The sequence below is a fragment of the Ostrea edulis genome, chromosome 9 (genome assembly GCF_947568905.1).
Source record: "Ostrea edulis chromosome 9, xbOstEdul1.1, whole genome shotgun sequence".
Taxonomy (NCBI): Eukaryota; Metazoa; Mollusca; class Bivalvia; order Ostreida; family Ostreidae; genus Ostrea; species Ostrea edulis.
In genome coordinates, this window is record NC_079172.1 from 44,321,519 (window position 1) to 44,347,594 (window position 26,076).

At 34.0% G+C, this 26,076-nt stretch overlaps 1 protein-coding gene across 25 annotated transcripts in view; it reads right to left on the minus strand.

Moving 5' to 3' along the window:
• Positions 1-26,076, minus strand: part of LOC125657522 (dedicator of cytokinesis protein 9-like) — a 98,186-nt gene that overhangs the window by 60,594 nt on the left and 11,516 nt on the right. For 23 of the 25 annotated variants that reach the window (XM_056149325.1, XM_048888145.2, XM_056149324.1 and 20 more), the window contains 16 exons: positions 22,956-23,078; positions 21,464-21,636; positions 21,199-21,274; positions 17,219-17,311; positions 14,813-14,944; positions 13,315-13,480; positions 12,866-12,933; positions 12,671-12,751; positions 10,239-10,409; positions 9,840-10,058; positions 8,378-8,571; positions 8,050-8,157; positions 7,733-7,818; positions 5,383-5,570; positions 2,312-2,377; positions 162-254 (listed from right to left, as the gene is read on the minus strand). In XM_056149325.1, coding sequence (XP_056005300.1) covers positions 162-254; positions 2,312-2,377; positions 5,383-5,570; positions 7,733-7,818; positions 8,050-8,157; positions 8,378-8,571; positions 9,840-10,058; positions 10,239-10,409; positions 12,671-12,751; positions 12,866-12,933; positions 13,315-13,480; positions 14,813-14,944; positions 17,219-17,311; positions 21,199-21,274; positions 21,464-21,636; positions 22,956-23,078 — 2,037 coding nt within the window. Of the gene's footprint in view, positions 1-161; positions 255-2,311; positions 2,378-5,382; positions 5,571-7,732; positions 7,819-8,049; positions 8,158-8,377; positions 8,572-9,839; positions 10,059-10,238; positions 10,410-12,670; positions 12,752-12,865; positions 12,934-13,314; positions 13,481-14,812; positions 14,945-17,218; positions 17,312-21,198; positions 21,275-21,463; positions 21,637-22,955; positions 23,079-23,159; positions 23,347-23,384; positions 23,473-26,076 lie in introns of those variants that run through there. The other 2 variants (XM_048888151.2, XM_048888152.2) reach the window with 2 other exon arrangements.

The window sequence follows — 26,076 nt, forward strand, 5'->3', positions numbered from 1 at the left end:
AGTTTCAGCACTAAAACAAATCCACACAATCAACTACTAAAGCATGCATTTAAACTTGATATTACTCATTATAACAAACTAATGCAGCATATGGAGCTGCCATCATAGCAAGGCTTGTGATTTTTTGAAATTTGTGTATTCACTATGTAAATTCACAGTACCTCTTCTAGGAAGTCTGGCGAAGTGTTGTGGTGGAGAACTGTAGCACAGGCGACTGTAGTGAACACACCTACTTCTGGACGGGCATAGATACGCTGTCACAGAAACATTACATCATCAATTCATACAAATACATTTGTGAAACACTATGTCTCTGACAATGGCCACATTCAAGTGTGGCAAATTTAACCTTCATGAATCACCTTGACTTCATCAGTCACATAGCTTTGACCTTAAAGTTCACCAAGTATGTAGTTTCCACCAAGTATAGTTCAAAGGTTGTAACAAAGATAAGAGTTGTACAATGACAGAGACAAACTAACAAAATCTTCAATATCAGAGGCAAAGAAATATACTGGTACATGGATTATGGGTAAAGATACAATCAGATAAACAAGACATCACTGAGTACATGATATATGCTGGACATAGATCTACAACTAGCCAATAAATGGCAGATTCGGGGAAATCAGTGATACAACAAAAACTTAACAAACTTTGAACATAAAACAAAATAATAAGAGGTCCATGGGCCACCATGCTCATCTGAGACCCGCCCTCATGTTCTTCATCAGAAGATTTTAAAAACATTTTTTTCCCTCTTTAATCCAAGGAATTTTTTTTACCCCATATTATGACACCAGCCACATAACATAGGGATGCTTCAATCGTGCTAGCGATTCACAGAATTTGCCTCAAATCCAAATCCGTTCATATTGACCATGAACAGCTCAAAAGTGATGTTCATTTCTTATATCTATATTCATTTACTAAATCACCATTTGTTTACATTGCTTGTATAATTCAGGAAATATTTTGTTGCGTAAAACGAACTCCTAAGATCCACCTATGTCACAGTCGTATTGTGACATACGTCAAAACATAGACATGACGTCACACTTCGTCTTGCCCTGCCTTTTATCAACATTGCACGGTGCACTGTATTTTAGGATAGAGCAAGGAGACCACAAGATTGGGATGATAATCCACTAAGTTCACAATCTTAATCCGAGGTGTGACTTTGCGAGAGCTTTGTAACACATATTGTGTTTTTTCAAATCATTACGCTCTTTCAGTCGCATGCTTTATACTAGTTCATAATCCAATCATATTTAATATGAACGGATTGTGCCGCGTGCTGAAATTGGTTGGTTCATAGAGGAAAATGCGATTTGTAATATAAACATATTGGTATGCTTGCATTTCAGTTTGACTAACCACATTAGTGGTTGATGAGAAGAAGACTTTTAAAGATATTTTAATAGATTTTCCCATGTAAAATTTTAACCCCCTATTGTAACTCCACCCCACCTTATGGGACCGTGATTCAAACTAATGTCAATCTGCACTACCTGAGGATGCTTGCATAAGTAATCATCATGGCCCTGCTACTCTTGAGGAGATTTTCAAAGTATTTTCCTATACATTCCCACATAAAACTTTGATCCCCTGTTGTGGCCCAATCCTACATTCAAGGGCGTTAATTTCAATAAATTTGAATCTGCACTGCCTAAGGCTGCTTGCTTGCCTTGTAACATGCCTAATCATGGACTAACTGTTCAAGAGAAAAAGACTTTTAAAGACTTTTTATATATTCACATGTAAAACTGATCTCCTATTGAAGCCTCACTCTACCCCTGCAGGCCATGATTTCGATAAACTCAAATCTTCACTACCTGAGAATATTTGCATATTAAAATGTCTAATCATAGTCCTGCTGTTCTTGAGAAGATTTTTTCCAATATCTCATGCAAAACTTTAGTCCCCTATTGCAGCCTAACTCTACCCTTGGGTGCTATGATTTAGACAAACTTGAATCTTCACTATGTCAGGAATCTTCTAATCTTGTTTCATCTTTTCTGGCCTAGTAGTTCTTGAGCAGAAGAAATTTAAAATAACCCCACCCCATTTTTTGCGATTTCTTGATTATCTCTCCTTGGAAGGGGGATTGTCCTATATTTGAACAAACTTGAAAGCCCTTCAACAAAAGAATACTCTTAAGCCATGTTTGGTTGAAATTGACCAAGTGGTTCCGCCGATGAAGATGAAATTGTGAAAAGTTTACAACAACGACAGACAATAGACAAATTTAGCTAAAAAAGGAATTTTCTACTTTGCATATATATTTTGGGTATCTGATCATCTTCCGTACCTTTAATGGAATGGCATTTTCATCATCTGAATCCCTAATCTCCACACAACATGCAATATTCCTTGCCTAAAAATAATAAAAGTTAATTTTGTACATATGATATCATAAGGGCTGTTCCATTAAAACATATGAGGTACCCGGGGAAGGCACTTTAAAATTTGGGTAACCACCCATAGAAGCATAAAAATGTAATGAGGGACCACTCACAGAAGCAATTTTAGATAGTGCGGCACCACCCATAGAAGTGAAATAAATGTGAAATACACTTTTTCTTTAAATTCAATATGTATGAATGACTATTTATAACCCCTGAATAGAGGTCTATTTTCAGATGTTCCCAAGCATGATAGTAAAGAGAAGAGTATCTTGGGTGTCATCACCATTCAAATAACTGGCCATCAATGAAGCTTGATCATAGAACCATCAATTCATTTTATCAAGACTGTCTTTCTTAAACATGATGAACTAAATTAATTTTATAAGTCTACCTGTTCATAAAAAGTCTAGTATTGTAAATGTTCAAAAACAACTATTAAAAGTTTTAAAAATTGACTAGTATTTTGAGTATTAAAAAACAAGAAAATGTGTCTCTTTACGTAAATAAAATGATATTCTATGTTTCTTAGTCAATATATAAATTTACAACCTGCAACTTAAGATTTGTGAGGCTCTATTCTACCGTTTTCAACAATTTCGATAAATTCCAATTTCTCGATTCATATATGTGCGCCATGTTTGGTGTACTGAAGTTTCAACTTCCGATTGTCAAGTCATTTGCATATGTCATATAAAGTAGTAGTATTTACATCAATGGACAAGTATGGAGGCGAAAGCTATTTCGTCAGTATTGAAAAGGTTTGAATTTAATATCAAGTTAAAAACCGAACAGCAGAGTGTAAATTCTTTCTGCAACAATATGATTTTCCTTTCTTTGTCGAAGTGGCTCAAGTAACTACATTTTCGCGCCGATTGTCAACGCCATTTACAAAACACGGACAAGTCACAGACGCACGGATGCACGGAAATAGAAAAAATAGTACAAATCACGGATTCATTTTGCACGGATAATAAAATTGTCCGTGCATTTTTTAAAATCATAAAATCAATTGATTGTGACTTTGAACATATTTTGAATTGTTTTGTGTACACCCCAGGGAATGTCTATCAGTCACGGAATTTTCAGTGCATTGTGACGTCACCGTAATTGTTTCGTCACAAACATTTGTCCGTGATTTGTATGCAATATTTCCGTGATTCCTTCATTACATATAACAATGTAAGATTTACAGACGGCAGACTATATTTCTTTCAAATACAAGTATTTTATCGTTATTTCATATAAATTCTTCAATTTACGGAATTTCCGTAAACTATGGTATCCGTGACAGAAGAAAAAATCTGTCCGTGATTTGATAAATAATACAAATAACGGATTCATCCGTGGATAACAATTTCCGTGAATCTAAAAAAAAAAAAGTGTATTATATGTGTACTGACATGTAATACCTGGAATAATAACACAAATTGCACGTAAATAATTAAAAGAAATTTAATAACATCATATATCATTTAAGAACTCTTACAATCCATACATTTGATTGTTTTTGACTTCCTAATTTGTTTAGTACTAAGTGTTGAATTTTGACATCGTGGATGAAACCACTGGCGACACTTTGTACAATTAAACATGAATCCATAGTCAGGCATTCTACAAGTACAAAACAACTTTATGTCAAATGTTAATTCTACGGACTGTTCGCGCTTGCATGTAGATGAAGGGAATTTATGGAAAATTCCGTTGTTTATGCAATCCATTAAATGGGGTCTCATTGCCTCTGTATCAAACTAGAAACACAATTATCATTATTTATTACATCCATAAACACATCAAATCACGGAAACTGCATGAACAAATCTTAAAAGTCACGGACGATTTTTTAAGTCACGGATGATTTTAAAGTCACGGACGATTTTATAGTCACGGATACCAAAGTTACGGAAATTCTGTAAATTGTTCTTATTAAAGAATTATAAGAGAATAACGATTAAAATAAAATATTATTCTTGTATTATGAAAGAAATATAGTCTTCCATCTGTAATTTAGTGTACATTTCGCATGTTTAACAATTACAGTGGCGTCACAATGCACAGAAAATGTCCGTGACTGGTAGATTCTACCTACATATCCCCAACCTACATGCACATGCATATTCTATATTTTAAAAAATGCACGGAAAATTTTATCATCCGTGCAAAATGAATCCGTGATACTATTTTTATCTATTTCCGTGCGTCCGTGTTTTGTCAACCTCCGATTGTCAATGTTTAGCTTTTTCATTAGATCCACCTACGAGATTTCGCGATAACAAGCATGGCGGAGCAGACGAAGAATTTTGCATGCTGTACATTATATTTCATGAAAAACACCTTTATTAGACATGCCCGAGCACAAAGTTGGTACTCCTTTTGGTGTAATTTGTAAACAACATTTAGGACTAATACACAGTGCAGAGTTTATTATCGGTTATTCATAAAATTATTTTGCACCATTACGGAGATCCTATGGAATTGTAGCCTCATCCCGAAAACGTCAGAATAAAAAAAAATTGGACAGGGCTACATTATTGCAGCTAGAAAAAATCAAAAACCGTTTCAATGGACCACGAGCAAGTTTCGTTTTCCATTTTGGACAAGGGAGATAATCCTAATTTCCGGTCGCTATAATTTTAGAGTCAAACTGGAAACAATAACCGGATCGCGGAACCTCATCGACCGAGATAAAATGAAGACAGAAAACGGCGTTTGTTTCACATTCTACTTTCAACCCTTCCCTTCTCTTGTTGCATTCCTTTCAGTTTCGGTAAAAAAATAAAGATTTTATCAAAACAACCACCCACAGATGCAATTTTCTGGCAGTAGGTACCCACCATATATGCAATTTTCTACCAATGACAAGCACCCATAGATTTTTTTAAAATTGCCGTCCCCGGGTACCTCATATGTTTTAATGGAACAGCCCTAAATAAATAAATAGATATTTCAGCAATGCTATAAACATCACAAATCTTACCTTGGCAAAAGATTTTTGGTGTTCATATCTCAGGTTCATGGGATAAACATAAAGATGATTTACATAGGAGTCGAATGTATCACAGAATGAAGCTTTATCTAGAACAAACTGCTCCACCTCTATTGCAGGAGGATCTGGTGGGGGAATGGGGAATGGTTTTATTGGCACAAGAGATGAAGTCAAAGTATCTGAAAACACAGGAAACAAATCAAAATTCATAAATGAATATCCACATTTTTGTCTGTCATAAATTGTTGCTATTTCATTGTTTTCATTTCTCGATGAAGGCACAAAATGAAATATAAACCAATATTAATATAAAGTTTGAATCACAGTTAACTTTTTTTTTTTTTAAACAATCTGTATATATCATAATATATGTTCAATATATGCATACCAAGGATCATGTAGGAATACAGACAAATTTTTACTTTTTCACAGTTAACTTGACCTTGACCTAATAATTTTGTTTCATTGTCTGGTTATTATTTTAAGCACTTCTGAGTATGAGCTTCTAGTCTCCTCATCTTGTGTTTCTTCATCACAAAGTTATTGCCCAGAGAAAAGTTTTGCACTCTTTACATATATAGTTAATTGGACTTTAATTCAATGACACTGAATGGTTGGTAGAAGATAGCTTATGATAATTACACACTCAGTCTGTTCAGGATTAAAAACAAATTTTTACGATGGTATGATTTTTAAAAAGTTTTGGCTCCAACCCCATGACCCTATAAGGACAGTGACGATGAAATCCACAATTTTCATTTAGATATCTTATATCCCTAGAGATACTACACAACAATTCTGGTGACAAATGGTGAAGAAATTTCTTTTGCTATCTAAACGATCACTCATGGGGATTTGTTCCTGATTAAACAGACATTAATGCACTGTCAAATGTCACAATTTATTTGGCAAGAAAAAAATTCAGGTTATATTATGTGTGTATAAGTTAGACATACACTTCAGAGACAAAATTTTACTCCCAAAAATTTTATACGAGTATATATAGTAAAACACTACAATAACAAGAGGCCTATGGGCCACAAAGCTCACCATAGGCACATTGGTCCTGTTGTTCTTCAGAAGAAAAGTTTTAAAACATCTTTACCCTCTTTAATCCCATGACATTTAACTTAAATCCATACAACTTGGGAATGCCTCAAAATCAACATGACCAGCATGGCCTTGCTGTTCTAGAGAATATCCACCCCCCCCCCCCCCCCAAACCTATGTATTGTAACCCCTAATACCTGATTTTAGCCCCATCCTAACCCCAGGGTCCATGAAAAAAAATTCCTGAATTCAGAACTTTCGCTTATTGATACAACTTGTTTGACCCTGCTACTCTTGAAAAATTTTTTTTTAAATTTCCTATACACAGGTGACTCGAGATAAATCGAAGTCAACGGGACTTTGATAAAACTTTGAGAGATTGAGAGTTCCAGAGATCGATATTTGAATCAAATTCAAAAATTAAAGGCCCAACAATTATGGTTCAGATTTTATAGCAACCAGAGTGCATAATTACAACATCCTGGTGGTTTTTTTTTTGACATGTCCTTCATATTTTAGGTACATGTAATTGACTTGATTTAAAGAATACGGAACTTTATCTTGCATAGATAAAAAGATTTTTTAAATTTTATGTATTTGTTTGTTTTCCTCATGTTAAGATACATGTAAATGTACATTTGCAAAACAAATTTTCTGTCCATGACAACGTTTTGCAACCACTAGCTACAAGGAGCACAAAACTGTTTGAGTTATTGTGTAACAAAGAAAGTGTTCATAATGACAAAGATCATGCCGTACAGACAGACAGACAAAGTGAAATGACCCCAAAATCTGTAGGCTTCTTCCTCTTATTGTACATTATTTCTGTACAAAATTTGAAAACTGTACGATAAAAACTGTTTGAGTTATCGTGTCACAAAGAAAGTGTTGACAGACGGACGGACAATGTGATTACTATAGGGCTTCCTGCATTTCATGCGGGGCCCTAATTAACACAGCAGAGCTAGCCCCTGGCATTTAACATTCCCCAGGTAAGGCCCAAGTGGAAATAATATGTGTATATGCTACTACAACTTTTAGAGATTGAGAGTGAAAAACAATGAAAAATGTTTTATGATACCCAAATTTCACTTCTTGAGATCGAACATTCGAGAGATCTAAAGTAAATTGGCTTAGTTATAGAGAAAAAGATTGGGACCATGATTTCACTTTGAGAAACTGACATAGATGTTCAGATGGATGTCAGACAACAGGTGAGCTAAAAACTCCCAGATTCCAAGAAACAAAATCATATTCTCTCTAACTTGTTGAAATTTGTTGAAATACATACTTTGTAAAGGTAGTTCTGGGTTTATTTTGTGGATTATAACTTTTAGATACCCTGGAATCTCTTGAAGTTTTCCATGTTTTTCAGGTCTAAAAAATAACAACATAACAAATAAACATATCTTTAATTCATTCCAAATTTCAGTGAAATCAATTAATCTTTTACAATAACAACTATGTTACTTCTGTATTCAAATCAACCAAACAGGACAAAAACATCATCTAGCAGTTACTAACAAACTGAAGAAATACATTCATGAACCATGTTCCCTTTTAGATCAAAGATACCCTAAACAACCCTGCAGGACCAAATGAAGTTACCTTTTAAAGTCTTGTAGAATCTTAATGACTTCCAGTTCTGAAAATTTTGAGCCTTCTTGTTTGTATATTTTCATATCTGCTGGACCATTTGCTTCAATGATCAACTGCCTACAATTAAAAGAAAGCAGTTTTAAAGCAATTATATTTTATCTTCCAGCTTCACAAAATGTGGTTGCAAAGGAGGTTGGTGTTCATAAAATGCTTCCAAAGACGTAAGTGAATGAAAGTTATGGACAGCTGAAAAAACTTTTCTCATTCTATTTGCTAGCTCCGAAAACATACACGTGCTAAGCACAATTCAGTACTATCAGTAGTTCAGAACTGTTACCTTGCAGCCCATCCAAATGGCATTCTGTGATGTCCAATCTGAGAACAGAACTGCTTCATTTGTCTGTAGATCTTGCTTCCAGAGGGGGCTTTGAGATACTGATCACAGGCCTGGGATAATGAGCCTTGGAGTACTTTTTCTATCCTCACAAATAAATACACTTCAGCATGGCAGGAGGTCACAGAAAAAACAGCCTACAATGTCAACACAAAGAAAAATTCAACACAACAACTTCGGTTATTTTAAGTATTGCCTTCTTGGTGGATGAATTTTTTTGCCAAAAGTGAAAGTTTCGATTTCAATTCATAGTGCCTCACTTTAAACTACTCTTTTTAAAATCAACAAATATCCCCCAAACCAAAATTATCCCCAATTTCAAGTCTTCTTGTCTCAGCTACTTAATAAAATTTCATGTCATTTCTGAAAACACTATGAACTAGAAATGTCCTAATGAAACTAATACCCCCCTCCCCTTCATTGACCTCATAATAGCACTAGAAATAGACGAGAGTGTTCACCCTATTTACTGAATTGCCTGATCTAGTGATTTTTCTCAGAAAATGGCTAAAAATATGCCTTTCTACCTATACGCAACATCAACCCTATTTCCAAAAATTACAGTATTTGGTCATATCATCAAAATTGAAGTCACTGCAACCTTGTCTTATGCCATGACATATTCCCCTAAGAGGTGTCAACTGACAAATTTAACTTTAATGGTTATAGGCCTCAATAAGTTATAAGCCGGACACAGAAAAGTTTGCCATACCATCATAATTATGGTTTGTCCTAGATAGATATAAACTGTATAACAAGAGCCCAAGGGCCACATCGCTCACCCGAGTTACCTTGGCCCATATCTGAAGATTTTCCATTTGCATGTAAAACCTTAGTCCGTATTGTGGCCATGATTTGAACAAACTTGAATCTGCATTATGTCAGGAAGCTTTCATGTAAATCTCACCTCTTCTGGCTCATTGGCTCTTGAGAAGATTTTCCCTATATATTTCTATGTAAAACTTTGATCCCCTATTGTGGTCCCAACCTACCCCTGGGGGCCATGATTTTAACAAATTTGAATCTGCACTGTCAGAAAGTTTTCAGGAAAATTTCAGCTTTTCTGGCTCAGTGGTTCTTGAGAAAAAGATTTTTAAAGGACCCCACCCTATTTTTGCATTTTTGTGATTATCTCCCCTTTGAAGGGGGCATGGCCCTTCATTTGAACAAACTTGAAAGCCCTTTACCCAAGGATGCTTTTGGTCAAGTTTGGTTATAATTGGCCCAGTGGTTCTTGAGAAGAAGATGAAAATGTGAAAAGTTTACAACGACGCCGACAGACAACGGACAAATTTTGATCAGAAAAGCTCACTTGAGCCTTTGGCTCAGGTGAATGAAAAATATTAAAGTTTCTATACATTTATTATGCTAGGCATTTAGTCTGAATAGATACAAATTTTCTTACATGTCTATCTTTTTTCAGCAGCCATTCCTCTGACAGCTGGTGAAGATCTGGGGCTGAGTTCCTTCCCTCCACAGTGTGAAGTTTATCTGAAGCTAACAGCACCTCATCTGGAATCATCTGTTTGATCTCACGGTCATTAGGATCAATGTAAAAATCCTCTGATATTTTCTTCCCTTCTTTGGCATCATACAAAGCAAAACTCAAGAAAAACGGCTCTGGCTAAAATTAAGAGCACAATGATTATAAAAACCTGATGTGGTCTAGCTAAGATTAAGCAATGAAAAATTCCACTGCCTTATATACACAATATAGAAAAACATCATGGAAGAAAGTTTTAATATACAGACATCTTTTAATTAACATACAGGCATTTGTTAAATCATAATTCATAATCCTTACATTTGCAGACTTTTGGCCTAATCCCTCTTCAGCAAAGTTGACCTGTGTTTTAAGTTTGAAATCAACTAGTCTCATCATGTAGCGATTACAGTGTGTGGCAGGAAACACCTCGATCTCCTCAGAATTTTCTCCTCCTTCCTCCTCCTCCTCCTCATCATCAAAGTGGAATTTCTGTAAAAACCAATCTGAAGTAATACCAAACATAAAATAGAACAAGATGTGTTTGTGAGACACTGTGATGCCCCTGATGGAAACAAATGGAAGGTCTTCATGTCATAAGAAATATATATACAAGACAGTTCAGGAGATATTGCCTACATTAACTTTTCTTAAAATCAAGTTAAACGCCAAAGTCATGGTGACAAGGTCAAAACCTTTCGTACCAAAAGAAAGGTGTTGTCACAGGGATGCACATATCAAATATTAGAGCCCTATCCCTCACCATTGAAAAGTTATGAGCAAAATTAAAGTTTGGAAAAAATGACAGGCAGTTTGGTAGGTCAAAAACAATTCGATCTCAGGGGCATAAAAATGTCGAAAATAGTTAATCTGTAGCAATTTTACAACAACTGTGGTTTTTCTGTACAATCTCATTCTTAACAAGTCATATCCTGTGAATATGGAAATCAACTGGGTTTGAACTAACCGACAACTATCATGGCTGCATTAACTTTATTGAAACTGAAAGATTTCAGTTTCGAATGGGTTTTAATAAATGTATGGAGGTATATCTTGATACAGCAAAGCTGGGAAATATGTGAAGAATTCTTGCAAATCAACACTGAAGCATATGAAGATTTAAGAACAAAACACTCATATATATGTTGATCTGCATATAAATCGGTAACCATGCATTTTTGGGGGCATTTCTTGGAATTCGGCATTGACCCTCTCAAAAGTCAGACTGAACCTTTGATCATATTGTCCGTTACCTTAAAGGGACTGATTCACGATTTTCCCCAAAATTTTGTATTTCACTTTTAATGATCAAAATCTATTGTCTAATGTGTTTAAAAGATATCACATAAAAATTAAGGTTATACATTATCACAGAAGCTCATCTTATAGAGTTTATTATTTGTTCTGTAAACAAAGATTACGGTATGTTATATTGTTTATGAAATTTTCAAAAGAAATGGATATCGATCTAAGTTTATTATATCTATCACATTTCAAGCATTTTTTGGGTAAAATATGTCATCTCAAAGTGAAAATTTGTGACTATGCAAAAAGATGTTTTATATTATGTACAAAATTAACATTTCACTAATTAGTTTGTTTACATGAAAAGACTCGAGTCTTTGTTTACATTACACATATTTAAGGTTAAAATATTGCTTTTATTTTTGCGTTCAGAAGGTCAAAAGTTTGGTTGTTAACATTAAATCAGTTATATTTTTAATGTTTAACACCAAAACTGAAAAATATTTTTTTCAAAAATCGTGAACCAGTCCCTTTAATACCTATTTTCTAGTAAGAGTTGTGTTTCTTTGTTGTATATATTTTCTGAACGTCGATCTCAATCTTTATAACTGATAACCTCATCTTAAATACAATAATTTTCAAAAGTTTTTTCTTCATTCTTCGTCTTTTCTGCATAGTGATTGGAACTATTTATGAGTTAAAAATTTAATTATGAGATGTGCACTGCCAAAGTCATCCATCTGGTAAAACATAGTCAAATCAGTGGATGATCAATGGAGTACTATAGTTAGTTATAACAGTTATTGATATCACTGTTTGCACCCCTTTAATTGTTTGTCAATACAGTGGTCTGGGTTTCTTTAATGGCATGTGCCCCTTTTAAAATATATATTACATGTAGATTTAAAAAACATATTCATTGTACACACCGCAAATTTTAATATGTAGTGAATATCCAGTGCACTGTTTCCAGACATTAATTAAGAAAATACAGAATACTGATGTACATTAGTACAGATCAAGCTTATTCTTTGTGAAATATTTGTTTCAAAAATGCTGTAAATTGACTTTAGCAAATATATAAAATGACTAATTATATATTTTCATTAATAAAACCACGATGGTAAGTACCCTGAATTGTTATTTAGCTATTAAAACAATCACTGCTGTTAACCTGCTACTGATTAAACACACATCCATGCTTTTGTTAAATGACACAAGTAGTGCAGTAGGAAAAAATTTCTGGCAGTAGTATGCATGTATACAGTATAAGTCTCAGACATAGACTTCAAAGTCAAATTTTACACCCCCCCCCCCCCCCCCACCCCCCCATGACTTATATGCAAATACAGAAAAAGTTATAATGTAAATTGAATAAATGGGTCAAAGATCAATGCCAAGGTCACCAATTCATTAAGAAAGACATCATTAAAAGGTCATGTCATGAGAGATTTTTCCTTCTTTATAAAAACAAATTCAATGTATAAAACCAAATTTTGGATACTTACAATGTTAGGATAAACTCGGAATAGATTATGCCTGCCTTCTTCACGGGCTTTTGTTAACATCATCTCACTTTCTCTGTTGTACTGGAAAAAAAAACTTTTTTTTTTATCAAATACACCAGTCTAATGATAAGCATAGAATTTTTGACATATTAATTACAGTTTCAGGCTAAAAGTAGTTTCAAAATGGAGACACACCTTTGCAAGCTCTGGATGCATACTGACTTCTGGTTTTCCATCCGATTTGTCTGGAGTTTGATTTTCCTCTAGAAGAAAAGAAAAATCATGTGCCATGTACATAAATCCACAAGCTGTAAATCAACATTACAAAGAGACAAGAAGATTACAGTTCAACTACATTACAAGAGAAGAACAGTCAATTACAGGTTTAAGTCACTGGTGTCAACAAATTACATATATCTATTTCATATGTATCATGATTTCTCTCCCAACAACACATGACCATTAAACTCATAATACTTTACTATCATGTGAATAGCAGTAAACATAAAGATGTCTATAAATTTTTCTGCATTGCATTTTAAGTTCAATCATGATTTGCAATAACTGGCATATACAAAGCAATCTTGAATTGTTTCTTCAGTATAAGTATTCAATGTAGGACTGGTATTGGATTATATACTGACCTTTGCTCCTTTCTATTGAGATATTAGATGCAGTTTCAGCAGCATTGATGACTTTATTTAACACTTTGATCCAGTCAGTCATCTCTGCATCCGACTCAGCAGCGAACACATATGGAGGTCTATCATTGGTGTGGACCTCAAAGCAGTGCTTGCCTCGTTTAGAGTTCTGAAGTGCGACAGGTAAAATCTCTCATCCTCTATCATAGCCCATTGTATTGCAAAAGCCAATTATTGTTTTTCATATCACAAACAACTATTTTACAATAGGATATCTAGGTAAAGAGTAAAGTTCTACAAGTACTGGAGTAATCATGTAAATAAAATCTGAAATCTACTTCTGATGAAAACAAGATGTGTTTCTGAAACAATTGCACTTATGCCCCCATATAGCAACAAAGTAATTCTGATTCCAAAAGAAAGGTCTTGTAAAAAGGAATACACATCTGAAATATGAAAGCCCTATAACTATACCAGTCATTAAGTTATGGCTAAGGTTAAAGGTTTTGCGGACAAACAGACAGATGAACTGACCAAAAACTATATGCCCTTGAATCTCCAATTACAGTCAATATTTGGCAGTTTTTACCCCACCCCAAAGGGGTGCATGAGTCCTGAAATTTACAATTTATGTCCCCCTTGTGTCAACAATGCTTCATACCAACAAAAAGAATTGGAATGGTAGTTATTAAGAATAAGTTAAAAATGTCCAATTGTTAACACATTCAATCACTGACCATTTTTGCCTAAACCTGATACCAAAAACCCCTACCCCAGGATCATGAATTTATAATTGTTTTTAAAGATACTTTGCTGTTTTCACCCTAACAGTAGTATCGTCAATATGTAAGTTATTGTTGAAAACTGTACCTAATTTTTCCCCTTAACAAATGTACTGTATTATGAAAAAAAATACAGGAACTTTTTAAATTTAATCTTTATTTCATACAATAATTTATCTAATCTATGAATAATAGAATTTACTAAATCAGCAGCAGCTCAAAGTCTATGGAAGTCCTCTCATGAAAATATTTAGATACATATGTAACACAACTATGTCATGAGCACATGTTGAAAGGGTTGATCTCCATAAATAAATATTGAAAGACATTTTTAATAGATTTATACAATTAAGATTTGCATCTGGTATACTTTAATATACATAATACGCACATATATGAAATATTTTATCATATAAATGAATGCACAACAAATAAATGTATTTCATGATATTTTCTTAATTATACACAATATCTTGTTACAATTCAATCACACTGTATTGATACATAATCTGTATTGTCTAAATTTGAATTTCATATTTTTTTTTAGCCCTTTTTATGGCTTGATTACTAAATGTGACCTATTCAGGGTTGATGCATACCCTGTGTTTTACAAATCCTAGCTGGAACACTGTTTGGGTGGGGTTCAGAAAAAGCCTCATCATATCTATCAGCACAAAATTTATTAATGGGTCTGTTTAAAACCCAAAGTGTGGCCTTACCGGACGAGCCTCTACTGCCAAGTCCATAAATATGGCCCCTTTAGCATCTGTTTTCTTCTCATCTTTGTAGAACTGTAAACTGAAGGTGAAGTCTGACTCTTGTTTCAACACAAAATATCTCTTCTTGAATTGCTGAAAGATACACATCAACAGAGTTGCTAACATTTACTCCATAACAGCTCATTTATGTCTGGAAACTGTCTCACTTGTCTATCCTCCCAATCCAAGTTTACAAACTTGTGATATTTAAAAATTCTAAATTCTACTGACATTTTATGATTTTAAAATTCATCATGTTGTTCCTCACAAATTGATATGCATTTCAGATCCAACAATTATTGACTTTTTTTTAAGGTTACCACAACTTAGGATTTCTCAATAAAAACATTACACTGACCAAGGCAATATGAAGTTCACAGACACACGTAAATAGTTTTATTGAATCTTGATCATCACATTCCTATCATATTGCCAGTTTTTTTTATTTTGTTGGTTTACAGATTTTTAAAATATAAAATTAGGGTCAGTTGGTCAGAATGAAATAAAAAATTAAAACAAGAAATCAAATGCATAAAGGGGTATAGTGGACTTGGTATGCAATTTCGCCTACATAAATACCTTTTTCTTGAATATCATTTTTTACAAATATTCTGCTATATAATGTCAGTTTATACTTGTGTTTACCCAAATTACTTAATAAAGATATTGATACGTTGATAGTATCTTTATTTGATAAGCATAAACATCACTGTGATTATATAGAGTATATAGTAGATGTAACGTAATGGGCATAAAAAATTGCAAACTGTTGCAAAAGGCCACCTTAAACCAGAAATAAAACACTGAAATTGTTTTACTTGATTATGACTGTATATAAGTCCGTTGGAGGAAATTTGGGTTAAGGTGGCCATCTTGTTGAAAATGGATAAAATATGAAAAAAAAATTCTCAAAATTTACCTTGAGATTTAGTAGCCTGTCAAACGTTAAACCTTTAAACTTACATGCCTGGGTGGCCTAGTGGTTTAGGTGCTCAGTAATCTTACACTTAAACCATACATGTACATTCCTTTGAGCATACATAGTGTATGAAAAGGGTGCTATATAAATATGGTATTATTATTTATTATTCCGAGTTCAAGTCCAATATTTTTCCAATTTTTTTTTTTTTTTTTTGCTTTTCATTTGGGGGGGGGGGGGTCTCGTTTTCTTGAGGGGGTGGTGGTGTTTTAAATGTGATACATATATTATAACAAATATTAGTTATTTCATCATAACTTCTAATATTTGCAAGTTATGACTTAAAGAAAGGGAATTTATTCCAAGATCATTGTAGTTCCATTTGTTTACACCAACATGTTCCTGTGTGCACAGGATTTTCAAACCGTAATGTGGCTGACGAAAAGCTAAACAAATACTGCAAGAAAAAGGACACAAATGCACAGCATGTAATAAGTAAAAATAGGTCAAGGGAGGAAAAGAACTGTTATACAGTTTGACTTCTCAAAAGAAAATATAAAAACTCGTGTAGCAACTGTCATATGATATTTAGGCAAAGATAAACACTCGAATCATCAACCGAAGGCAAATGAACTGATGACATCTATTAAAGGCGCTGCAGTCATGTCAGAACAGTGAGTTAAGTAATGCCATATGTAAAAGGGTTGTTCTGTAATATGAATGCACAGGTCTATGAAAATATTGTACTGTTCATCATTCCAAATAGGAAAATGGTTTATTAAGTAAAGAACGTACGACTCATATAAATGTCAGTAATGCTAAACTGCAGCAGTTATTTATCTTGGTTAACGAAACATCAAAAACGTTGGCCTTATATTTAAATATAACACGACAGTCTATTATTGGAAACCGGTGTTTTCCATTTAGATTTCTGAGTCGGCCGTATCGACATCGATATTGACAGCAAATGCGCTATACCTCTTTACTAATAATTAAGGGTGGGAGGCAGATTTCAGTAATTTAGAGCAAATGTATAAATGACTGCCCAATCATTTACTTACTGTTTATATTAGAATAATAGACCTTGATTTTTCAATTTTAATTTAAAAGTAAAATTTTTTTATCGTAGATCTGTAAACCTCGCAGATCTGTAAACCAACAAATTGAATAAAAGCAGATCTTTACTAATGTATAACATCGCAATGCAGAAATAACAATGCCTTTGTCTTCATGATGAAGAATACCATTGACATTTCATGTTATGTGGTATGTAACTATAGGATTTGCTTACATGTGATTTTATAAGACTTTACCAAAATGATTTTTTGTGATATACAATGAAATTACATTAATTTACAGAATCAAATCATACAATAAAATCCTACATTTCTTTCTTAAGATGCTGATATATTGCACTTGCATGCCCATTTTGTATAAAATAAAATTACCCTTGTAAAGCTGATGATGTTTTCTTTCCCTCCATCTGGACCTTTATACAACCAGCCTGTCTTCTGGATACTGGCTGTTAAACTCCGTGTATCCTGAATTAAATAATGTTACTGTTGTAAAGTACAATACTGTTAAAACATCTGATAAAAATAATTCAGGTTGAGGTACTTGGCGATCGCATTACAATTATTAGTATGTCTGACTAATTGGACATGTTTTATGAAATTTAATCTTCAATCCATATAACAATCAGGTAGTTTATTGTAGACAGTAGTTTTAGTATAGTGTAGAAATAAAAAGTGCTGTTCATTTCTTTTCCACATGAAATTGACTTCTTTGTCCTGAGGTCAAGGTCATTCCGAAGACTTGACAAAGACAGCTAACAGTGACTTTCCCGTTTTCAGCTAAGTGCGATGCTTGACAGCATTTAAGTTTAACAATATTTTTCTTCCTCTTTTCAAGTTAAATGGACTTTGCAAAAGAAATTATCATGGACAACTCCAAATACAGTTTAATGATTTTAGTTCAGCTTAAAAATGAAAAGAAAAGGAAACGCAAGACACTCAGATTGGAAGAGAACTTGTAAACAGGTAATTAAATACTCACAATCGCATGTTATATTTGAGCATTATCTTTGTAAACTTTGACAAAATATATATTGGGTGATAACCCCCCCCCCCCCCCCCCCCCCCCCCCCATTTGATAGTGGTATTGAATGAGGAGAGTGTAAGTTTGAAAGTTATAAATTGAACCCATGTACTGAGGAATGATCCCCTCCAATCTTTCGATTGAAGAAATCAAAGCCTAGGAATTTTTTTTTTTTTAGCAATTTTAGCTGATGAAGACCTTGAACCCATTAATTTCACCCCAATCCCCTAAAGGGCAAAAAGTCAAATATACTCACTCAACTATGTGGTATTTATAATGTTTATATTATACTACTACTTGAGTAGATTTTTCTATAATCATTTCTGGTATATATACATATAAAATGCTCATTTTCAAATCCTTAATGACAAGTGCATTATACACTTATGAGCGATTAAAATACCACTGCACTACTACAACATAGGGTAAGTATTAAAAAGCTCGACATAATTACACTCTTCTTTTAAAATATATGCCCCATTAAGCGATTTCAATCCAGTGTAGTTCAAATATGATTTAATATGACATGTAGAATTAATATAGATCTATACATCATATAAAAGACTCCAGAGTTGTCGAAAACTGTCGGTCCTGTCGTCAAGGCCGGTAAAATTTTCGCTGGACTGATAATTTTCTGGAAAATGTCGGTCCAAATGACCGTTTGAAAATATTTCAGGTGTGATCCGATTATTTTAGAGCTCGGGTTCAAGATGCGCAAGTGAAGGTCACTCAAACAACATGGCCGCACGGTCGATCAAATTTATTTTCGGTTCTCTACCCAGGAAGAAAAGACTGGTCGTGGTAGCTCAGTTGTAGACTGTTCGCTTTGTAACTGGAAAGTCGTGAGTTTGACTTATGCTTGTGCCATGGCCACGTCAAACCCAAGAAGTAAATATATCCTTGCCAAACATTCGGCATTGAACAGTGAGAGTTACAGGTCTTTTGGATATGACCTCCAATGTTGCAGCAGGTTTTAAGTTACACTTTAAAGAGAACCCTCACTACTACAGCCTTGAGTCAAAGTACAAAGCATAGGTCTAAATTTGTGGTGTTTCATCTACAGACTGGTCACGTCTCATTATAAAGGGAAAATTTCAAACGCGACATAAAACAAACAAACAACTTGGTAAGAAAAGAAAAAATGCTGAACCTAGACCACTTAGAAAATTACGAAGGTTTCCGTGTTGTTCTTGAGTTCCAAGATGGTTGGAAAATTGACCGTATTTGGCTGGATATTATGAGTGGGAGATGCATTTCTGTTAAAACAATAACAGGCATTTTGGTGCTGTTCTTTTTTCTTCGTTCTTTTTATGCATTACAAGGTACTTGTATCTGGTCTGACAAAACTTTGTCCGGTCTGACAGAACCTTTAACTCTGTCAGACCAAATGTCTGACGGTGATTTAAAATTTTCGACGACTCTGAGACTCCTAATTAAGGAATGTAATTTCTACTCATTTTATACAGTTTATAAGAGAGCATAAAAGTACCAACTTCATATTGTACTAAATGAGCAGAAATTATTTTCAATCACTGTTATTTAGTTTAGTAATATGCATTTGATGTAAGTTGATGAATAATTATATAGAATATATGAATTTTAGCTAAGCTGAAGTGGAGCGATATTGCCTCAGCAATAAAATAGAAACAGAGGAGTTAGATGTATTGTGGCATCATTCCTAGGACATCATATTGTGGGACTTAAGGGCAACTAAGTTTATATGATATAAAGAATGTTGATTAACTCAATTGGATCAGTCAAAAAAAAACAAGAGGCCCATGGGCCACATTGCTCACCTGAATCACCTTGGCCCATATCTGAAGACTTTCCATATATATGTGCATGTAAAACCTTAGTCCCTATTATGGCCCCAACCTACCCCTGGAGGCCATGATTTTTGCAAACTTGAATCTATACTATATCACAAAGCTTCCATGTAAATGTCAACTTCTTTGGCCCAATGGTTCTTGAGAAGAAGATTTTTAAAGATTTTTCCTATATATTTATATGTAAAACTTTGATCCACCCTTGTGGCCCCATCCTACGCCCAGGGGCCATGATTTGAAAAACTTGAATCTGCACTATGTCAGAAAGCTTTCATGTAAAAATCAGCTTTTCTGGCTCAGTGGTTCTTGAGAAGAATATTTTAAAAGATTTTCCCTATATATTTATATGTAAAAATTTGATCCCCTATTGTGGCCCCATCCTACCCCCGGGGGCCATGATTTTAACAAACTTAAATCTGCACTATGTTAGGAGGCTTTCATGTAAATCTCAGCTTTTCTGGCTCAGTGGTTCTTGAGAAGATTTTTAAAGATTTTTCCTGTATATTTGTTTGCAAAACTTTGATCCCCTATTGTGGCCCCATCCAACCCACGGGGGCTATGATTTTAACAATTTAAAATCTGCACTACCTAATAAAGCTTATCTATAAATTTCATCTTTTCTGGCCCAGTGGTTCTTGAGAAGATTTTTTAATGACCCTACTTTATTTTTACCTTTTCTTGATTATTTCCCCTTGGAAGGTGGCCTGGCCCTTTATTTTAACAATTTAAAATTGCCTTTACCTAAGGATGCTTTGTGCCAACTTTGGTTAAAATTGGCCCAGTGGTTTTTGAGAAGAAGTCAAAAATGTTAAAAGTTTACAGACGGACGGACGCCAGACTACGGGTGATCAGAAAAGCTCACTTGAGCTTTCAGCTCAGGTGAGCTAAAAATCATTGGCTACACATTTCAAGCTGTACGTATTAAAATTAATTGGCAGTTCAAAGCTTTCCGATTCTTTTTTTCTTGATTGGATGCAACATTTTTATTAATATATTCCATATTTTACTGAAAGATAAATGATGATTTCAATCACCTACACTCAAACCGATGAATTTTCCCCCCGTTTCAGGATATTAACAAAGGCACACTAATTCTTTGTACCCATAAGTATTACATACCGAATATATTTTGTCAACTTTAGCAATTGTTTTCAATTAAATCTCATCTACTATCTAAAATGAAAGATCATGTGAAACACAGCAAAATATCAAAACCAAAAACATGCACATGAAATTATTGAGTTGGTAAAAAAAAAAAATTTCTACATGCGGTACAATTTGGAACATATATGAAACATCCTGTATATTACATCCTCTATATATATGCTGCTATTTGAGTACTACGTAACCAAGACCATAACCTTGCCACTATAAATATAATGACACGACACAATCATGCATAATCAATTTAGTCATAAAGATCCCAGGTTTTACGTGTAAACAGGTACACTGGTATGTTAACAATCTATTGTCTATACATCCCTAATAGAGACAGATATATTCACCTCGTCGCCCTTGTCTTCAGGTTCAGCATCGATCTCAAATGTGTGTTGCGGCAAAGGTTCTGCTGACTTTAATAAACTGAAACAAAGTCAGATATGTCTATCTACAATAAATACAGCCTTGACATTCCTTTTATATAAATGTAATATATTAACAAGAACAAAATCTATATATGCCATGTTGTTGCATAGTTAGAATTAGAGGAGCTTAGTTGGCATATAAATGTAATATGATAAATTTATAGTAAACTCAATAATTCTTCCTTACTTGGGAAGTTTCTCATATCTTCCTGCATAGGCATTGTATTTGAACTGTACCACATGACAACTGTCTGTGTATGATTTGATACATTGTCGAACTAACAAATCCTTGGCCTCATCTGATGCTGCATTAGGAACGGTAGAGTACAAGGTCCGCATCTTTTTAGGTGGGTTTGGGGGCTGTAATGATATTTACAGTCAAAACATCTAGTCAGGTCTCATTAATCAATAAAAATACACATATCGTAAGTCTGGAAAATTTTTGTGTAGAACTATTTTTGCAAAATTTGGTCAAATTGCTATCGATTAATTATATGTATGCTTAGATTTTCCAAATTAGATTTGCCACATAGGAGATTTTATTTTTTATGAAAAATATTTTCATGAATTTCATAGACCCACAAAATAGTCAAGAAATTATCTACTGCAAATATAACCAAATTTACAGTATATCCTTGTTTCAAGTCACATTATGCAATTGCAATAAGATTATTTTAAGGAGGTACTCTACATCATCAATGGCGGACTTCCTTTTAAAACATGGATGAAAAAAGATGTACTGTGAGCAATGCTCACTAAGAATACCCCCCGCTTACCCCAATCTCCCAAAGGGTGTTGTTAATAGGTATAAACTAGGAACACAGCATCTCCATGTGATGAAAAAAGCCGTTAAAGAATTTAAATGGAAACCATATTGCTACTTCGATGTCCAGTGCGCATGACCTTTAAAATCGATAGGGAACATCTTCATCCCATGGGTAGTCCATATGTATGATATGGTGACTGTAGGTGGAAAGGATAACGCTTTAGAGCCCGGAAACCATATTGCTACTTCGATGTCCAGTGCGCTTGACCTTTGACCTTTTGACCCCAAAATCAATAGGGAACATCTTCATCCCATGGGTAGTCCATATATATGATATGGTGATGGTAGGTGGAAAGGATAATGCTTTAGAGCCCGGAAACCATTGCGTCTACAGACGGACAGACAGCCCGATTCCAGTATACCCCCCCCCCCCTCCAACTTGTTGTAGGGGGTATAAATATAAATATATCAGCAATAATTGTCTATTCCTTTTCATTTTAAATGCCTAGCTGAGTAGCTCAGTAGGTTAACACTAAGGCTGCTGAACTGTAGAACACGGGTTCAAGTCCAGCAGGGCCCGGTTTTAATTTTTTTCCAGATTGCTTTCAACTAAATCTGCAGTTTTTGACTAAATAAAGTAAATTTGAAAGTTTTCAATTTCAAACTATTGTTGTACATATCCTCCACTTTTCATCCATACCAAGTTTCTCTGGTGTAGCATACCTCCTTAAGATTCTGTTCAACATCCCATTGAAAGGATGGTTAACATCATCCTTGAATTCCCTCTGTCCACCTTCTGTCCCTACCCCTTTTCTCATCCTTCTATCCCCTCCCCCTCTTCATTTATACCCTGTACCCCAAGATAAAGCTTGTTTTTGTCTCACTGTTTTAAAGAATTCAAACCAAATCTTACTGGAATGATGATGTCATCATAAGGAAATGTAAGCATCTCCCTCTGAGGGTCATTGTGAAGAATGCTCTTATTCTTGGCAATGTATGTTTCATAGTCTACAGGGTCCACCTGTTTGGGCCGGGCCTACAAAATACAAAATAATCCTGGAATTACTGGATAAACAAAACAGATCTCATTCTGGAATTCACTATACACAAAACATACATGATGCCTGAAAAACTGAATTTGTGACATCATATTTCTTCATAATCCAAAAGCAATATGGGATATCATAATCCAATGTAAACACTACACTGTCAACAAGGATCAACTTTGTTCTCCATGAACAATTAACGGAAACGTTGTAATAATTACGAATTAGTGACTATATATAAATACTTGTGACCACTGGAAGTGTTAAGAGCATAAATGACAAAGCAAAAATTTTACCGTTATAATGTACATCTCCAATATGTCAGTACACATTCACAAAATGACGCCTGAACCTTTTACAATATCTAGTTTAGTTCACTTCCTCCTTGTGCTTAAACTTCAGTTTTTTCAATAAAAATAGCATCAATTAAGCTTATCAAATTTTCACTCTTACTATAGGGAAACAGACACAGGAAGCGTCTCAGTATACTGTTAGAGTATCTAAGAGACCAACATTTATTCTCACTTTCCAACATAAGTCAAGTATTGTTACTCCTTAGCATATCTTACACCCTGTACATTTGAGCTATTGAACCTCCACTTAGTAAAACTTCATATCAGGTAAATATAATGTTGTATACCATAAGGGGCACTTTAGGGAGAGGGCTCATATAGGCTAAGCCTGCTGCCCAATCCCATCAATTTATCAAATGTTGTTTAAATTAAGGGGCATATGAGGCTCTACCTTTAACTACCAGTAATCATGTCTATGGTTTGAATGATTTACATGTCTTGCTAAAGCAAAATCTCTGACTGCATGAAATATAGTGACTTCTGAACAGCCTGCCTCTAATGTGAATTTTTTCTTATATCTGTATTAAGTACCAGAGGCCATTATATCAACCCTTAGTGTAAATGTCAGCATCTTTATTCAAATCTTCCAACTTATTGTTGAGAATTAAATCAAATGTCCTATAATCTATGAACCCAGAGGCAATCCAAAAACAGACTCCAAATCTTTGATCTCATGGGGCATAAAAATATTTAGAGAATTTATGTACCTTTGCTGTAAACAGGGATGTGACTGAATTCCTCAGAAATCAGAGGAAAACTGGTCAAAAAGGGTGGAAAACACCTCACCCTACCTGGAAAAATATTCTCTGCCACTTTAGATCAAATCCTGAGTGTTTCATTTTTTGAAAATTGAGCAAAGCAGAGGATTTCCACTGAAAAGAGGAAAAATCACACCCCGGTGTAAAAGAAATTCAAACTAGTAGTCCCTTTCTGCTCTTTTAGTAATGGACTAATAAAACATCTTGATGAGGGGGGGGGGGGGGTTGTCAAATTTTTATAGTTTTGAGAAACAAAGACATGATGCAAGAGTACATCTTTCACACTCTGTGAACTAGATATTGTTAGTTTTTTCACCTTTTGATACTCTGTTACAAGTATGATTTTGTAATGTTTTTCCATGACACATTTTTGGCCCAAACATTACATTACTGATTTCTATTTATCCAATCCAACTTACTATGCACCCATGAGAAAAGAAGATTCAAAACTGCAATGCACTTTTAGTGAAGCAATCATTTAATCTCTATCATTTCTATTATATTTAGGGGATATGAATTTGTGGGTTAATGTACATCCCACCAACATCAGTGATTTCACAGCATCTCTTCATATATGGACACTAAATTACAAATCAAAATGTTGCAAACACTGAATTATTAAAAAAGCTTCAAAATGAAATTAAAAATCTTAGATCAATAAAATACATTTAGAAAGTGCATGAATGTAAAGTAAAATGTTTATAACTTCTATAGAAGTCCATTATAATTAACCAAATTTTTACTTAATTGAACTTTTGCAGCATGTTCTAATTAAATGTGAGGGATATTTTTGCAGTACAGTATATGTTCTGAATACAAATGTAAAAAAAAACCTGATTCATAATAAAGACCCAATATACACTTGTCAATGCTAGATTTATGTATCCCACTGAGAATCTCCTGGGATGTCTATATATGTCATATTCTATTGCATAAGTGAGCTCTAATCATTGATTGTTGCACTATTCACGATGCGGCCCAATAAAGAACACTCACTGCCCTGAGTAACATGCATCGTCTATATTTGTGACATTTCATCTACAGCTGGTAACATATCTCAATATGAATGAAAAATTCTCGAAGAGACGTAAAATAAAGAAACAAACAAATCAATTTATGATAATATAAATCGTGAATACTATACAGTATATCAATACTGAAGGACACAGTTAAACATAGCAAATTAGCAAGGAATAAGCAAATTACACAATTTTGATTTCACAAGAAAGGCACACCATGAATATGAATTATTTGAATACAACACAGAATGAGTAGTAATAACAAATAAATTGTTGGTACAAAAACATTAGTTATTTTAGGGGGAAAATGGGCATTTTGGTACCCAATTGTAAAAATCTCAAATTCTCTTTTTTCAAAGAACAAATGAAGAATCAGGTACGGAAACAATTTTTACTTTACTGGTCAAAAAGACGTGAAGAGGGTAAGAAATCAGGTAAACTCACAACATATTTTTCGTATAAAGAAAACTTTACTATGGAAAGTTATATATTTTTAGAATCAAAAAACTCTATGTAGATTTCGAATTAGTGCACATGACCTTCGAATTGAAAGAGGAAGATATGAATTTACAAAAACCAATTCTGGCCAGAAGATTTCTTTAGAAAGATCGCGACAAAAGAATATGTGAATCATGTAACCTTAATTGTGTAGAAGATGAATTTCATTTCCTCACTGATTGTTCATTCTATGTTGAAGAGAGAAATATGTTTTTTAATGGTATATACAAGCTTGACAAAATTTTTATCTATTTAACTAATAAGGACAAATTTACTTGGTTGATGATTAATAAAGACAAACCAGTAATTGTCAAATTGAGCGAATATTTAGTTCAAACTTTCAGGAAAAGAAGTGATGCT